At 32.0% G+C, this 18,641-nt stretch overlaps 3 protein-coding genes across 3 annotated transcripts; 1 reads left to right on the forward strand and 2 right to left on the reverse strand.

Annotated features, from left to right (window-relative positions):
* Positions 1–325: 325 nt before the first annotated feature.
* On the forward strand, positions 326–5,453 carry LOC139851933 (CBL-interacting serine/threonine-protein kinase 23-like). Its single transcript, XM_071841131.1, has 15 exons — positions 326–1,022; positions 1,243–1,305; positions 1,774–1,845; positions 1,939–2,046; positions 2,979–3,059; positions 3,156–3,209; positions 3,287–3,412; positions 3,516–3,605; positions 3,851–3,970; positions 4,058–4,183; positions 4,286–4,402; positions 4,496–4,552; positions 4,762–4,836; positions 5,028–5,103; positions 5,267–5,453. The coding sequence occupies exons 1-15, from the start codon at positions 849–851 to the stop codon at positions 5,290–5,292; spliced, it is 1,365 nt and encodes a 454-aa protein (XP_071697232.1). The 5' UTR covers positions 326–848; the 3' UTR covers positions 5,293–5,453.
* A 421-nt stretch (positions 5,454–5,874) lies between these two features.
* Positions 5,875–6,968, reverse strand: LOC139855615 (transcription termination factor MTEF1, chloroplastic-like). Its single transcript, XM_071844857.1, has one exon. The coding sequence runs from the start codon at positions 6,878–6,880 to the stop codon at positions 5,951–5,953; it is 930 nt and encodes a 309-aa protein (XP_071700958.1). The 5' UTR covers positions 6,881–6,968; the 3' UTR covers positions 5,875–5,950.
* A 1,747-nt stretch (positions 6,969–8,715) lies between these two features.
* On the reverse strand, positions 8,716–11,320 carry LOC139854368 (uncharacterized). Its single transcript, XM_071843675.1, has 3 exons — positions 10,248–11,320; positions 9,347–10,131; positions 8,716–9,251 (listed from the first exon to the last, which is right to left on the reverse strand). The coding sequence occupies exons 1-3, from the start codon at positions 11,318–11,320 to the stop codon at positions 8,716–8,718; spliced, it is 2,394 nt and encodes a 797-aa protein (XP_071699776.1).
* Between the last annotated feature and the right edge of the window lie 7,321 nt (positions 11,321–18,641).

The raw sequence follows: 18,641 nt of genomic DNA on the forward strand, positions 1-18,641 counted from the left end.
ACCTGTATGTTGTCATATTAATAATAAAAGTGTTGCCTTTAAAAAAAATATATATTTAATTTTCTGTTTTTTGAAAGAAAAAAAACGTGAGGTTCGAAGATTAAAGTTGCTGAAAACTTTTGTACTAAAACGTGAAATGAAATCCGAGGACCAATGACGTGTAGTTTAAAAACTTAAAGGGTGAAATATTAAACATTTTATTTTAAAATGAGTAACTAGTACGGAGTAACTAAGTTGTTCTGGTGTAGAAAAAATTATGCGAATATAAAATTAAAATATCAAAATCGAAGTAAACAAATTTAGTACGCCATTCAATTCAATCCAACTTTTGTTATAATCACATTATCACATCACATTCCTTTCTCCCCAAATTTGCATTATCAAAACCCTTCAATTTTCCCCCAATTTTCTGTTTTTTCATAATGTTTTATTTTCATGAAGTTTTTTAGTGTTGTTTGTCTTATTCTAAATGACTACTAATTCTGCAAAGATCTAAACAAAGCTGTTCGATTCTTTCTAGGGTTTCTTTTGTTTTTGTATTAATTTTTGGGAAGATGAGTGTATCAAGATCTCAAGTTTGGCAACCCTGCAAAAAGAAGAGATTTTGACATTAAATTAGCAAAAATATTTATTTTTCTTTTGCTGGGAACATGGATGGTATTGGTATTAATATCATTTATTGAAACTATAAATCTTGGAATTAAGAAGATGAAACAGTGATAGGAATAATACATTTTTGTTAAATATCTTTTAAGATTCATAAGAATATACTTGTATATTTCTGTAGATAGATTGCAATAAAAGGGGTGTTTAGATATACCTAAAAAGTTAGGGTTAGGGTTTGAAAGATGGCATCTTCAAGACAATCAAGAACAAGAGTTGGTAGGTATGAACTTGGAAGAACACTTGGTGAAGGGACTTTTGCAAAGGTCAAGTTTGCTAGAAATATTGAAAATGGTGACAGTGTTGCTATCAAGATTCTTGATAAGGAAAAAGTTCTTAAACATAAGATGATCACTCAGGTAATTATATGTATATATATCTATAGTGTTGACTTTCTATATTATGGATTTAAGTTCTTGAGCTAGTTTGACTCTTTGAGTGATCTGATCAGAAAGATAATTAATTGTTGTTTTTTAGTCTGCAGATTTACATGTTGACTTTGACTATTCATTAAATAGGAAAGATGATCAGACTGTGTTTGCAGCTGTTTATGTAACTTTTGTTTATGTATAAGTGCAGATCAAACGTGAGATATCGACCATGAAGCTAATTAGACATCCGAATGTGATTCGCATGTATGAGGTTAGTTAGTATATCACTCGATTAACGTGTAAATTTTCTTCTTCCTTGCCTTCAAACTTTATCATGATGAATATGATTTACACATTGTTATACTTGCTTTTGTGGTTTGACTGGTTTGCAGTATAAAAGACCACAAATTAGTCTGTTATGTTCGCCAGAATGACCTGTTTTGTGGCGGAACCCTATTTTCGTGTAACATATAGTAGAAATTATAATTATAATTATAATATTGGCATTAATTACATATTTAAATTTATATATGTATTACACTGAAGCCCTGTATAGCAGTAAAACACCAATCTTTAGTAACATACTCGTTTTGCTTATTTATCCGGTCGAAAGTTCTCAATTTAGGTTTAAAGATGCTTGTCATTATTAGGCTTTAACATTATTATGCATTTGTATTTGTTACACTTGTAGACACTATTAAATATGATACATGTGTGATTAACTACGTTTTGTTTGTAGGTTATGGCGAGCAAAACGAAAATATACATTGTCTTGGAATTTGTGACTGGTGGCGAACTATTTGACAAAATTGTAAGTTGATGCTTCAAACTTTCTTTGTCTTCACAAATAGTCTACTGTTAATTTATTAATTTATTAATAGATTACGCCTTCATTATTCTTCAGGCAACGAAAGGCAGACTTAAAGAAGATGAAGCTAGGAAGTATTTTCAGCAACTTATTAATGTGGTTGATTATTGTCATAGCCGAGGCGTTTTTCATAGAGATCTTAAGGTTATATTTCGCTCTGCCTATTTTAGAACCCGTTATGTCATGCGAAACACATTTTTTGCTTCCTCGTTACTTATGAATGTGTTGATTTGGGTTGTGATCTTTCTCAAATGGGTAATACTTGTAGCTAAAAGGGTAGTTAAATGAGTCACATCAAGGTTGTAAAACTCGCAACTCGGGGAGAACTCGGCAGGAGGTTTTTGAGGAGTTCTCGGTGACTCGGGGAGAACTCGGGGGAGAACTCGGATGTTGACTTTTGTTGACTTTCTAGTTTTTTAATATATTTTATATATATTTAAGTATATAATAAGTTTTTATCAACTTATAAAGCCCATATATGTTAGTCTCATCACATTTATTTATATTTTAAACTCTTTATTCCTTAACTTTTTCTTCGTAACTCAAATTTCGGCCACTAACTTCCAATTTCAACCATCAAATTTCATTTCCTAGCCCCCAAGAATATGACAAATGTGAAAACAAAAAAAACATTGAAAATTTTGCAGATTTGACCGGTGTTGACCGCGTTGACCGAGTTTTGACCGAGTTTGTGGCCGAGTTCTCGTTTCCTCCGATATGCCGATTTCTCCCCGAGTACTCGGCCGAGTTGGCCGAGTTTTTCAACCATGAGTCACATAAAGGGGTTGCAACTTGTCTAAGTATATATGCTATTGTAATTAGGGTGGGTTCATTTGAGGGCACTAAAAACCTTGAGATACGGGCCCCGACTGTAGCAAATTGACTTTAATCAGTTGCTATGTTGTGAATGGATTATGCACATATGTAAAATATGTTATCCAATGTATTTTATTTGTAATTAAATTGGGCATGTGATTACATTTTATATCAGATGTATTTACGTTTAAATTAAATGTGGTTGAGTCATTCAGACCTCTCTTTTAAAAAAAAAAAAAAAATTAAATGTTGCTTTGCAGCCTGAAAATCTACTCTTGGACGCTACAGGATGTCTCAAGGTTTCCGATTTTGGATTAAGTGCACTGCCCCAGCAAGTTCGAGTGAGTATTCTACTTTCCTTTTATGTCAAGTTTGTAATAATTTTTTCGAAATCTAAGTGTTTTATATGTCTTTGTTTCTGGATTTTGTTTTTTTAGGAAGATGGTTTATTGCACACGACTTGTGGAACACCAAATTATGTTGCTCCTGAGGTAAGTTATATATTGGTCCAACTATTGTATCATTTAATTTAATTAAGTTATATATATCTAATGTATCATCTAATTAGGTAATTAACAACAAAGGTTACGATGGAGCTAAGGCCGATTTATGGTCGTGTGGTGTAATTCTTTTTGTTCTCATGGCTGGTTATTTGCCTTTTGAAGAGTCAAACCTTGTGGCTCTATATAAAAAGGTATTCTCTTTTGTTTAGTATGTTTTTTTGGTCATGTTGTAAACTTGATATGTTAGCTTTATGAAGTTATTCAGCCTTTTGTAACGTATATATTATTATGCAGATAAATAAGGCTGAGTTCTTATGTCCCCCATGGTTCTCTTCAAGTGCAAAGAAGCTAATTAAAAGGATTTTGGATCCTAATCCTGTGACGGTATGATCACGTCCTAAATTATTGTTATAATATATATGTTACTGTATGATCAATTGATCATAGCTAACACAATAAATGTTAATTGAGAGTGTAAAATGGTGTTTGTGGGTCAACCCAATCTGACTTGTCTTTTCCAACACCTGCTAATAATTAATCCTTTATTGCCTGAACCCATTTTGACATGATATGAATCGCCTGACCCACCCATTTTGACCAGTACTATATGAATTTTGTCTCTTTAACAGAGAATCACAACTGCTGAAGTCATCGAGAATGAATGGTTCAAGAAAGGATACGTGGCCCCTAGGTTTGAACAAGAGGATGTTAGTCTTGATGATGTGGATGCTATTTTTAATGAAGCCGGGGTATTTGTTGCTCAACTTTATCTTTACATTTAAACCATTCTAATAATTGATGATGATTTTTTATTTTTTATTTTTTTTGGAATTTAGGACTCCCCGGTCCTTGTTGTTGAGAGGCGGGATGAACAGCCACCCCAACCTGTCACCATGAACGCTTTTGAGCTGATATCTAAATCCCAGGGCCTCAATCTCAGTTCTCTTTTTGAGAAACAAATGGTATTCTTGTTTGAACATACTCATGTTTATTGTATTTTGATTATTATTTTAATAATATATTGGAACTCGGAAACTGAATCTAACATTTTGTTTGGTGGACAGGGGCTTGTTAAGCGTGAAACGAGATTTACATCAAAATGTCCAGCCAATGAGATTATTTCAAAAATAGAGGAAGCTGCTACACCCTTGGGATTTGATGTGAAGAAAAACAACTACAAGGTGATAAAACATGTTTGTTCTCTCCGTATGATTATTACGTTTGTCACGTTTTAACGTTAACCACTATTTTTATTTAACTGTTTGTACTTACAGCTAAAACTTCAAGGTGAAAAGTCTGGGCGCAAGGGCCACTTGTCTGTTGCAACCGAGGTATGTTATCTTATTCAATTCAAAGCCCATTTGCACTCACAAAGCATCAACTTATCAAAGTGTTATATTTAAGAAGTTAATCATTTTGGTTCCAAGTTAATTGTTTGTTAAATTGAAGAAAATAAAAGAGCAAGAACATGTTGGGGTACTTCAATATTTAGCAACCTTAGCTGTCTTTTTGGATATATCTGAAAATTATTCGTTTTCAGATTTTTGAAGTGGCCCCGTCACTGCACATGGTCGAGGTTCGTAAATCAGGAGGTGACACATTGGAATTTCACAAGGTACGAAGTTCACTTGCAAGTTCAATTTATAGTTCTTTTGCCTTTTTGCTTTTTAAATCAATTATAATTTGTTTAATTGTTATTATCAATTTTATACAATAATTATTTTCCTTCTAGTATTATTGTTGTTAATTAATCCGTATTAATATATTATCATAATAATGATCATCATTGTTTATTTAACCATGCAGTTCTACAAAAACCTTTCAACTGGATTGAAGGATATTGTTTGGAGAAGCGGAGATGAAGCAAATGGCGATTTGAATGGTTAGTTTGAAAATTAATCAAAATAAATTCGTCTTGCTCACCCAAACTTTTGCAAATTTCGTTGGATTTAATGCACGCAAAACGATTTTCTAGCCTTGTATGTGTAATTAATTTTCAGTTTGTTCTTGTTCATTTTCTGATTTACAACTAGAACTTTTTGCAGGTGCTGCTTCAGTACCACCTTCATGATCGGATTTTGAACATTTATTTAGGGAAAAATAAGTCGTTTGATTTGTTTTACTATATCCTCTCCCTTTAGAATTTGTCTGTACAAACGATTGATCTCCCCCAGCTGTGGAGTTTGTGTTTGATTCACCTTAAAATCCATAATGTAATATTATTATTGTTCTAAATTTTTTGAGTTATTATTAGCATTGCCAGTCTATTGCCATTATTAATTTACAAGGTTGCAAAAACGCTAATCGGAGTAATCGGTTGGGACTTTCGAGGGAGTACGCGGCAAATCGTGGATTAATCAGTTTTTGGCTAAGTTTGACTTTGACTCATTTTGACTAGCTAATCTCTACTTTGACCGATTAATCCCTGATTTATGGTGACCGATTAATTCCGATCAATCCCAATTAATCGTTAACTGAGGGTTGACCTAAGATAGACTGATTTTGATTAATCGGTTCGGACCTCTCAAAAATCCATGTGATTGCCAAGTGATTCTTAGTTTTGCAACACTCGTAATTTATGCGTTTACTTAAATTACTCAGGAAATTTCTACTTAGCTTCACTCACTACGGTTTTCAACAGGAGCTAGCGGTAAAAAGGCTCGCTTTCTACTCTTTTGCCTGATAATCATTACAAATATTCATATAACAATTTCAAACTTCTCCAATAATTACATAGAGCTAGAATTTACAAATTTTCTTGATTTGCTCCTATGTCTCAATAACTCTGCAAACTCTTGATTAGTGGTTTTAAGTAAAAGTTTTAGAGACATTTCAACTCTACATTCCACAGCTTCCATATGCCTAGGCTTTATCCTTTTGTCCAAACTGAAAGCAAAATATTGTGGAAAATTCTTCAATTCACTCGTGTTTCTTTTCATCTCCTTAAAATATTTGAATTTCGGCTTTAAGTTGTTTTCAAGACTAAAAGTAAACAACCCTGGACACCTCAAAACCATGTTAATTGCCTCCGGTTTCGAAAACCCAAGACTAATTAAGTAATCCAATTTAGGGATCAATGTCTTCTCCACATTTAACACCAATAACACACAATCTTGATATGCCAATGCTTCCAAATCACGAAAACCGAGTCTTTTAAGGTAATGAAAAACAGGCTTTAGCTGATGTTCAACGCTCGATACGAGCAATCTTGGACATTTAGTGATTACTTTTCTGTAATTGTGTTCTGGGACATTGAGATCACATGATAAGAAATTGAAAACTGGAATGAGGTCATTGTTGATATTTGATGTGAGGATATTGGGGCACAAGTTTATGATTTTTGGAAGGTCTTTTTGTAAAATGAATTTGGATTGAAGGAAAGTGATGACGTCATGAATTGAATTGAGAGATGTTGAATGGATTAATGGGTTTAAAGCAATTGCTTTCCCAGAATCAACACCCATAACTTCAAGACACATGATCTTTTCTTTAACTTCAAGTGACAGTTTTGAATGGAGTGGTGGAGTGTAAAGAGGGTGTTTATGGAGGACTGTTTTGGGTTTCTTGGAAAGTTGAGGGGTGTCTGTTGGATGATGATGATGTTGTTGTTGTTGAGGTGAATATGAGTTGAATGCTGTCATTGTTGCTGCAGCAGCCATGGTGTGGGTGGTTGATTTGGGTCATTTTTGGGTTGCATGTATATATGTATATATTATCTACATCTATATTTATCTTGTGGAAAGTGGGTTGAATTGTTTGCTAGAAACTCATTGGTTGTTGAATGATTTTATAGGATGAGGCTGTTTCCAATCTTTTGAACAAGGAACCATTTTGAGGCCCACATTTAAGTTAAGGCTTATTTATGCCCTTTGACTTACCAATTGCACATTAATGTTCCCTGCATAAAGATTTTAGTAATCTGATACATGCACTTGGCAATGCACAGAATACCCAATGTTTATCTTTGGTATTAGTTTTTTTTTTTATTTTTTTATTTTTTTAATTTGTTTTTTTTGGCAAAAATAACGACAACTTTTATAAAACGGAAAACGTTCTTCAAAAGAAAACGAATTCAACAAGAATTACAAAAGAGAAACCCGGCGAGGCTCGAACGTAGAAAGTGGTACCGACAAACTATCTATACTGGGTCACACCTACCCATAACCGAAACTACAAAAGACTAAACGCATCCGAAAGAACGAGATACAAATGTTAAGAAAACAACTAAACAAGAAAGTATAAACCAAAAAAAGGACCTCAAATGTCCTTAATGAAGATGCCGAATTTGGCCATTTCGGCACCTTGAACCACTTTTTCCTTAGGCTTATGATGATGATTCTTATTCTTAACCAACGAGCGCGGGGTTTCGGTAGAGTTATTTTCCGTACCCGGTACACACTCGGCCATACTCGTCATCATAATATCAAAAGCCTCGTTGGTCATTAAGTCTCGGAACCGCAAAACCTTTCTTCTTATCAAACTTACACGCTAAAAACAATTGTTGAATGGAGTGCCCGTAATCAAGATCATTGTCATTATCCACAAGTTTAAAAGAACCCGAGGTAGAAGCGCCATGACCTCAAATTCACTTTTTCGAGTTGGTCTTTAGGAACTTTTCTGTTTAAAACAAACCACGCCTTGCAATAGCCTTTGCACGAAAGATCCTCGCAATCACAATACATCCTTCCGCTTCGCCCAATCAAAATAGGTGAAAGATTATCAACCTTTCTTGCATCTTCTCTACATGTCTTCATAACTTCTTTTTCTTTTTTTCTTTCTTCAATTGCGCCAATCTTTTCGCAAACCATCTTCAAAAACTGGGTTGTTACCACAATCCGACTCCATGACAGGCCCAAGATGAACGGACAAGTGCTCAAATATAGCCTCGGGTATAACAGATTTGGGCCCTAAATTTAAGGACCCGTTCATATACATTAAAAACGTTTCACAATAGTTGATTACATCGCGAGGTACTTGACCTCTATATGATATATTTTACAAACATTACATTTGTTTTTTAAAAGACAAACTTTTATTACATCGAAAGTTGACGGCATGCATACCATTTCATAATATATTCAACTACAATTGACTTAGTAATAATCTTGATGAACTCGACGACTCGAATGCAACGTCTTTTGAAATATGTCATGAATGACTCCAAGTAATATCTCTAATATGAGTAAATGCACAGCGGAAGATTTCTTTCATACCTGAGAATGCTTTCAAGTGTCAACCAAAAGGTAGGTGAGTTCATAAGTTTATCGTAAACAATAAAATTCATCATTTTGATAGACCCAGGGCCGGTCCTGAGAATTTGGATGCCCGGGACGAACATCTCAAAAATATGCCCCCTGCCCCCCTCGAAATATATTAATAGCACAACACAAATATTTAGGGGTTTGGAACCTACTCAAGATAGGCGGCTCATCCCCACGCCGATTTTTATTTAACAAGTATAATTCAAATACACATGTTTGGAACTACACATCTCCTAAAAATAATGTCTACGTGCATTTTTTGATGCAAAAACTTCAATCAATTTATCATAATCTACATTTGATAGAAATCTATTTTCAATACTTATAATTGCTAACCCGTTTAATCGTTCTTGAGTCATTGTACTTCGTAAATAATTCTTCAACAATTTCAACTTTGAGAAACTACGTTCTGCAGATGCTACGGTGACCGGGACGGTAAGCAAAATCTTGTATGCGAGTAAAACATTTGGAAAAATATCCATCTTCTTTGTAAACTCCATAATCTCAAGTGACGTCCACGGTCTTGCTCCCTCATATGCTACTTTCGGCAACATTTTCTGCAAAGATTGTAATTCCCTAAACAAGTCATCTCCATCAATATCCGAATCTTTTTCATATGTCAAAGCAGTTTCAAGATCCAAACAACTTTTTTTCAAGAGGTCATCATCTAAATAATATAACTTTGATGCATCAAACATAAAATCAAAAATAGTTTCAAATTGTTTCATTTGTTCAAATCTAGTCTTTAATTGTGAAAGAGTCATATCAACTAAAACAAGAAAGTAATCAGTTTTAAACTTTTCTTTAGCCGATTGTTGTTCTCTTTCGGTATTTGGAATCTCATCAAATTGTTTTTTTTCCTACATGAAACACGTTTAACAGGAAATTCAGGTTCAACATCAATAGTTTCCGCAATTTTTTTAGCTTCAATAATAGCTTTATCAAATCCAGTTTCCCTATAATCATCAAAAAAAGAAACCAATCCATCCAAACTTTGAATCGCAACATCAAGAAGCATATCTTTCGATTGAAATTTTTTACTAACTAAATTTATTTTAAATAAAATCTCATACCAAATAACTAAGCTTAAAATAAATTCAAAACTTGAAAATTCACCATCTATCAATGATTTCGCATCTCTACACACTTTTCCATCTTCACATACTTCACATAATTGTATTAAAGCTTCTTTTATTTGAGGAATTTGAGTTATTATAGCTTTTACACTTTCTACATGACTTTCCCAACGAGTTGCTGACAATGATTTTAAAGTCAAATCGTCAATATATTTAAGTAAAACAGTCCACCGTTTTGTGGAATTAGAAAACACATTATATATTGTTTGACAAGTTCTAAAAAAAGTTTTTACTTTATGACAATAATTTGCCATATCACATAACACTAAATTTAGACAATGACAACCACATGACACATAAAAAGCTCTTGGATTTATTTCAAGTAATCTTGTACTTACACCTGAATGTTTTCCTTTTATGTTTGATCTATTATCATATCCCTGTCCTCTTACATATTTAATATCTAAATCAAGGGATTTCAAACATTCTAGTAGTACTTTGAAAAGACCTAAACCTGATGTATCTTCTACAACTAAAAACTTTAGAAAAAACTCTTCCACTTTTATTGGTGAGCTAGACACATCAACACATCATACAATTAAAGTCATTTGTTCTTTGTGACTTACATCAGGGGTGCAATAGAGAATTATTGAAAAATATTTCGATTCTTTGATTTTTTCAATTATTGCCTTTTTTTTACCTCGGTTGCTAACATTTCGATTAATTCATTTTGAATTTTATGACTAAGATAATGAATATGAGTTTCTTTATTTTCAATTCTACGAAAATGTTGTTTCATTACAGGATCAAACTCGGCAATCATTTGAAGTATTCCTAAAAAGTTTCCATTAGAATTTTCATAAAGCTTTTCATTTGTACCACGAAAAGGCAAATTATATACAGCTAGACATTTAACAGTTGCAATTATTCTAACTAAAACTTCTTTCCAATGATCGGTATCTTTTTTAATAAGCTCTTGTAACTCTTTATCAATTGTTTGATTCATATTCAACCTCAACCGTAACTCAGCCCAAGTTTCTAAATTTTTCATATGTTCCGAACTACTTTCATGCTTCGTTAACTTTTCACTAAGTTTCCTCCAATTATTTATTCCCTCATTTCCTAATTTACTTTTACATATAACAGTCTTAAATAACTTGCAACAAAAACAAAATACTTTATCAAGCTCTTTTGAATAAACTAACCATTTTCTATCAATTGTGTCATTATTTCGTAACGTACGTACATAATATGAATCAGAAAAGTGTCTATTTGAATTATCTATTGGATAAATTAAATTAGTTTCTCTAACAGGCCATTTACTTACAAGTAAATCTTTCATGTTTGGACTTAAACTATCGCAAACTCTCACATCAAAAATATTGCAATTAAATCTATCATCTTCATTAATAGGACTTTGATTATTTTCACTAACAGGACTATGATTATTGTCATTAATAGGACTTCGTATATTTTCGTTTTCATTTTCGTTTAAATTTTCATCAACGTTATTCTCTTCAACACAGTTTTCACAACCGTCATTTACTTCAACACAATTTTCACAACCATCATTTACTTCAACGTTATTTTCTTCAACATTATTTTGTTCAATAGTTTCAACTGAATTTTCATTAGCATTAGCTTTACTTTCAGGTTTAACTAAATACTTATTCAAAGATCCTTGTAAAGATTGAGTTAGTTCTTGTTGTTGTCTTTTTCTTTTTCTATTTTGGACACCAGAAGGTTGTATACGAGGAGGCATAATTAAATAAAAAAAATTAACAGAAATTATAAACAAATAAGCAGAGCAGCAGATAAGTATAAATCATGGAAAGATATCACCTTATGTTTATAGTTTTTTTATTTCAATCTTCCTTAGTTCCTTATGACCTTAACAATTATAGCAACCTTCAAATCTTTTTATCTTCCTACAAAAAAGACATTGAATTAGATTGAATAACTCAAACAGAGACTGAATCAAATTTAATAACTCAAACCAATGACTAAATCATAAACATAAACAGTAAATTAGCAATCTTAAAGAAAACAGAAAGTAATATTTCATAAACAGAAAAATTCGTTTATTAAACAGAAATTAATCAATTTATAGCAGAATCTAGTATCATACAATAATCTTTTCATAAACAGAAAGTAATCAACATAAACTAAAACGATAAACATATAATTACATACGGAGTATTTAATAAATAATAACAGTAATCTTTTAATTAAAGATCAATTACAGGAAACTAGTAAACCAAAATAAAATTGAACAAGAAAAAGTAGTTGCAACTGAACCTGCTAAGTTGTTGGCTTGTTGTAGCAGTGAGTCTGTGACCGTGAGTAGCCAAGCAGCGGAGCAGGTAGACTTGTAAAACCAGTAAACACCGAACCAGAAGAAAAAATTACAACCGAATTGAATGATCATGACGCCGACTGATTGAGTGATTGTTGATTGTTGAGTTGATCACTTGATTGTCGATTACTCAATATATTTGTTGCAGAATAATTTTCGATTCGATTTGGGAATTGGGAATCTGACGAATTGATGAGGAAAGAAAAGAAGAAGATGGTTTGGATGCCGATGATCGAGTATTTCTCTGTTTGACAAATCAATTTTTACTCCGTAAATGACGATTCAGTTTTACTCCGTATTTTTTTTTTTTATCTTTCATTCCCAATTTCCCAATTATATCATCTGGAATGGACTAGTGGGCCTTTTTAATTTATCAGATATAAACTAGTGGGCCTTTTTAAATTTTTTGTAAAACAAATGTATTACTTAAATGGGCTAAAATGTTGAACAAATGAACCTAGTCAATATAAAAGTGGACTAATAGTATGATGCCCCTTAGAATATGTTGCCCGGGTACGGTTGCACCCTCAGCCCCACCCAAAGTCCGGCCCTGGATAGACCACAAGATTTAAATACAGTACACCTATCTCGTGTACGAAACCATTTTTCATAATGCTTAGCAGAGTAGGTTCGTATCATTTTCTCCCCCGTAGGTTGCCTCGCGATTTTTAAATAATCGTGCACATATCTCGTGCACAAAACTAATACACATAACCCGTGTATAAAAATCATTCTCTCGATACATAACATTCATTTCGATTTCATTGCTCAACATGGTAACCGACCTTAACATATAATGCGCATCAATAATATCCCCAAAACAGAACATCTCGTCTATATAACATATAAACTTCGATGTACTAAACACCACACCCACTAGCTTTTCCGTCTAGTGAACATTCTAGGTGGGGGTGTTAAACCCGATAGCTACCTTTAGGATTCGCGTGAATTAGGGCCATACCCGATTCTAATTCTTAGGTTACCAAGCAATGATAATCAGGGGAAAATATTCACATCAAATGGTGGCAATTATCATGTCCACATAATTCAATAATAATCCACAGAATTTCTGTCTGTATAATAATTCATTCGAGGAATGCTTTGCTTGTGTCTATCTCGTCAAACATTTATAAAAGCATTTCATGTATTCGCAGTTCAAAATATATTTCAAAAGCATTTAATAAAGCAGTTGTAAAAACAGCGCATGTATTCTCAGTCCCAAAAATGTAAAGAGTAAAAGGGAATCAAATGAACTCAAAATACTGTATTTTGTAGTAAAAATTGACATCGGATTCACGAACCTATATCATTTATATATATTAACACATTTAATGGAAATCGAATAAATTCATGTATTATATCATAATTTATATGTTATATTGTTTTAAGTTGTATATATATATATATATATATATATATATATATATATATATATATATATATATATATATATATATATATTTAATGTAATTAATATTTATATAGCTTTATTAAAGTATATATATGATTAGTATTGCTAAAAATTCATAATTTGTTATATTATATGTGTTTATATAACTAGTATTTATTTGGTAAAATAATATTAATAATTATAACTAAAAAGAAAAGTTGTAACTTTTTATGATAATAATAATAATAATAATGTTAAAAATACAAGTAATGTTAATACTAATAATAATAAGGATACTTTTAATAATATTAATTTTAATAAAAAGATAGGTTTAATAGTAATAATATTTTTAGTAATAATGATAATAATAATAAAAATTCTAATAATAATACTTATAATATTAATAATAATAATAATAATAATAATAATAATAATAATAATAATAATAATAATAATAATAAAAATAATAATAATAATAATAATAATAATAATAATACTTATCAATATTAGTAATGATAATAATAATCATAGTGATAATAATATTAGTAATAGTAATCATAATAACAAAAATAATATAAATACTACCTTAAAAGCTTTTTCCAAAAAATATGTCCTAGACTGGGCTCGAACCCGCGACCTCTCGCTAACCAAGACGACACCTTAACCATCTGTGCTGTTATTAATTTTCTGTCTTAATTCTTAACTAATTATTATATATCCCGTATTTCTGTTTCCATTTATCCTCTCTTCAGCCCAACATCACAATCATGTGTTCGGCCCATTAGTAGTTTCATAAGCCCGATTTCTTTTCACAGTCCAATATCTCCTACTAGTCCACTAGGTTTAATTGTATATGTTATTTAATATAGAGGTATACAGCGGTGTTATAGTTGTAAATCTTAAAACACGACAGCTTTACCAGATGCCACGTGAATTAGAATTTTTTATATGTTCCATTCTCAACCGACAGTTATCACTTATCTTGTGGAACCCATGTTAAAGTTCCTTTATTATTATTTATTCTCTTCGTATCTGTGATGACCCGGAAATTTCTGACCAAATTTAAGCTTAATCTTTGTATGATTAACATTTCCGACACGATAAGCAAAGTCTGTAAACTGAATCTCAAAATTTTTGAACTACTTTCATATATTCAAATACCTTTCGGTTGTTCTTGACAATTCGTGAACAATTATATGTATATAGATACACATATATATATATATACTATAACTTGAAAACGTAACAATGTATTAATTGTTTAATGCCATACATTAAACTTATTGGTTTAAATATTTATTTGAATATATATGATAAGTTGGAATATTAATTGTATGAATAACTTGCGACGTATATTTTAAAACGTGTTTAAAAATATTGAGAATAGAATTAACTTGGTTATGAAACGTTTGATAAATACTATTATATTAATAAATAACGAGACAATGATTTATAGAAGTAAATGACCAAAACACTCGAAAGATTAAGATATACTTTGAGTGATATAGTTTATGGATAATTTAAAGCTATATTTTGACAAAGGTACGTGTCATGAAACGTAAAATGCAAGTTTTCTAAGTGTACGAAAATGCATTTGAGAAACCGAAACCGGGACATAAGTTGAGTAACAACGTACGAGTCATCGGAACGAAAATTACAGGTCAACTATGCACATGAATTTAATATAATATATAATTAATTATATAAATTAAATATATTATATATTATTAATTATTATGTCGACAAACAAAAAAACAAAAATATATGAGCTGGATCTGACGGCCATGCGATCGCATGAGAAATAGGCATAAAACCCATGCGATCGCATGGGCATCAGAATCAGGAATTATGCCTATAAATACCAGGTTTCTGCGCGAGTTGTTTTACACATATATTACTATGTGTAAATTTATTTATTTAAATTATTATTATTATTATTATTATTATTATTATTATTATTATTATTATTATTATTATTATTAAGATTATTATTATTTATTTTATTATTATTAATAGTATTATTATTATTATTATTAATTATATCACTTAAAATACTACGACGAGGTCATGAGCGTGTCACTTTCAAAATGGGTTTTCAAGTGGGATAGAGCTAAGGAAACTATGGGTTATTACTAAGGAGGTTATAGGTATTGTTCGAGGGTTTTGCTCGTAAGCCAAACCTAGTGTTTATCATCTCCGTTACTTCTACGTACTATCCTACAATATTGAATCTCAATATTGATACGTAAGCACTCATATTTTATCTTTTATATATTAATTGTGTATCCATGTCTAGTGCTCGAGTACATATATTTATACATACGTGTATGCTAAATTTCGTCGTTAAATAGTTTATAATAGATCATGAATTAAATACATATATTACTGGTAAAAGGTATATGATATACATGTTTTTGGAAAGCTGGCGAAAAATCAATAATTTTTCATTCAGATATCGAATAATTTCGATGAACGGATTAAAAGATATGAGCAACTGAATTATGATTGAAGTTAATTGAAATTGCTTTTGAATCTACAATTAAGATTTAAACAACTTGTTTACGAGATTGATAAATTGGATTTTTGAATATTACCAACCGAGTAAATGAATCCTTATATAAGGTACGTCTCGTTTTGTTAAACTATTGTCAAAATTGACTTTTTGAAACGACTTTGGATAACTTTTATATGTCGATCTCGAGCATTAGGATTGTGATACACTATGACCTGACCTAGATTGATAGACATTCATTGACCAACATATGTTCTCTAGGTTGAGATCTACGATTCTTTGATATACCGAGTTTCGGTTACATTACGATGAACAACTGTATGTGCTGCTAAGGTGAGTTTCATATGATCCCTTTTACTCAATATATTTTTGGGCTGAGAATACATGCGACTGTTTATAAATACTGAAAATACTAGATTTATATGCGTGAGTTTCATAAGATCCCTTTTACTCTCTACATTTTTGGGCTGAGAATACATGCAAATGCTTTATTAACCGATATACAATATTTATATGTGTGAGTTTCATAAGATCCCTTTTACTCTCTACATTTTTGGGCTGAGAATACATGCAAATGCTTTATTAACCGATATACAATATTTATATGCGTGAGTTTCATTTGCTCCCTTTTTAATTGCTTTTGCAATATATATTTTTGGGCTGAGAATACATGCACTTTATTTTAAACACAATGGATACAAGTACATACTAAATTCTACACTGAGTTTGAACCGAAAATCCCTTAGCTTTGGTAACTAGTAACTGCCAGTTATAAGAACTGGTGGGCGCGAGTAGTAGTATATGGATCCATAGGGCTTGATATCCCCGTCCGAGCTAGAGCACTAGCCTTTTAACGGACGTATGCTATTTGAGAAGCGTACACGTTGGTTTGCGTGTATTATTAAAATGATTATACAAAGGGTACAAATTATATATACGTTAAGTTTAGTTACCAGGGTGCTCAATTTCGTAGAATATTTTGATAAACGTTTCTGGATGAAACAACTGAAATCTTGTGATCCATCTTTATATACAGATTATGCGAAACATACAAACTATGAACTCACCAACCTTTGTGTTGACACTTGTTAGCATGTTTATTCTCAGGTTCCCTAGAAGTCTTCCGCTGTTTGCTTATATGATAGACAAGCTATGTGCATGGAGTCTTATATGGCATATTTTTCAAGAAAACGTTGCATTCACCAATTCATCATCATGTACCTTATTTTGACTGCATTGTCAACGGAAGTACTATTGTAAACTATTATATACGGTGATTGTCTATATGTAGAAATCATCAGATGTCGAAAACCTTTGATTTAAATATTCATTTATGGTATGCCTTTTCAAAAGAATGCAATGTTTACAAAACGTATCATATAGAGGTCAAATACCTCGTAATGAAATCAATGAATGACGTGTTCGTCCATATGGATTTGGAGCGATCGTCACAGTTGGTATCAGAGCGTTGGTCCTAGCGAACCAGGTCTTGCATGAATGTGTCTAACTGATAGTTGTTAAGATGCATTAGTAAGTCTGGACTTCGACCATGTCTGCATGTTAAAAGTTTTGCTTATCATTTCTTGTCGAAAATTACATGCTTATCATTCTTAAGTCTAGACACGTTTTACTGCATTGATTGCATAAATAGTGTATAGACAAAAATTCATATCTTAGCGTATCTGTTACTGTAAACTTTTCCTGACATCTTCCAAAAATTTCTCCGTGATTTATGGAATTTGGTATTATATATACATATGTAAATTATGTATTGAAGAATACCAAACTAAATTCGATAATCTATTTCATATCAAAAATCATCTATCTAATTATACAAGATGGATCCCGTATCTAGTTCAAATTCCTTAAATTCCGACAGCTATTCCGATATGGATATTCTCCTGAACTCTGAAGAAAGTGTAACTAGAATGGATCAACCAATTAGCCATCATCTATTCTGGATGAATTGGGGATGGGTTCGTAGCCTACTTAATTATTGGAGACAAGAAGAAGGCGATCCCTTCCATCCACCACATTGCCCTCATGGTGAAGAACCTGAAGCACTTACCGGCGAACCTGTTCGTAATACCATTTTCTCTCTCATCTCCAGAATATCTCGTCATGATCATATACTCTCTCAAATTCTGGATCTTATTCATCCGCTCGTCTGAACCACCAATCATCCCGGTGTAGTAGAAGAAGTCAACGAGCTTCGCGCTCGGGTAGTGGCTTTGGAGAATATGGTGCAAAGGTTACAAGCACCAGCAGCATCACCGGCATCAACAGTACCACCGACAATAACACTAACAGTACCATTACCACCACCAACAACATCCGCATCGCAAACCTCAACTTCACAATCTGTTCCACGAGCATCAACGTCATACGCACCGTAGTTACCAAGAAATACCAGCAACAATAACCGATGAAGTATTAACTCATTTCCCCTGAAGAAATTTTATGTATATTTAATATATATGAATTTTGAAATCAAAATAAATCTTTTCGTACCAAGTTATTACGTGTGAATCTTAACTGGTAGGTACTACTCGGTTAATTCATATTACTAATATGCTATGATGTACATACTTCGTTAATGACTTAACCATCGTTAACTACAATCTCTGTTTCCAACTCAATGAATTCCATTTCATAATAAACCAAGTATATTATTCAATTATATGGTTGATTTTATACTTTCATCTTCGATGTATTCGAAACTTTCTAGAAAACATCATTCCTACCTTGCGAAGTTAGCAAGAGTTCCATGAGCACCAACATGATTCACTGAGAAAATATCAATAAAACTGAGTATTGATTACATT

Source organism: Rutidosis leptorrhynchoides, chromosome 6 (genome assembly GCF_046630445.1).
Source record: "Rutidosis leptorrhynchoides isolate AG116_Rl617_1_P2 chromosome 6, CSIRO_AGI_Rlap_v1, whole genome shotgun sequence".
Taxonomy (NCBI): domain Eukaryota; kingdom Viridiplantae; phylum Streptophyta; class Magnoliopsida; order Asterales; family Asteraceae; genus Rutidosis; species Rutidosis leptorrhynchoides.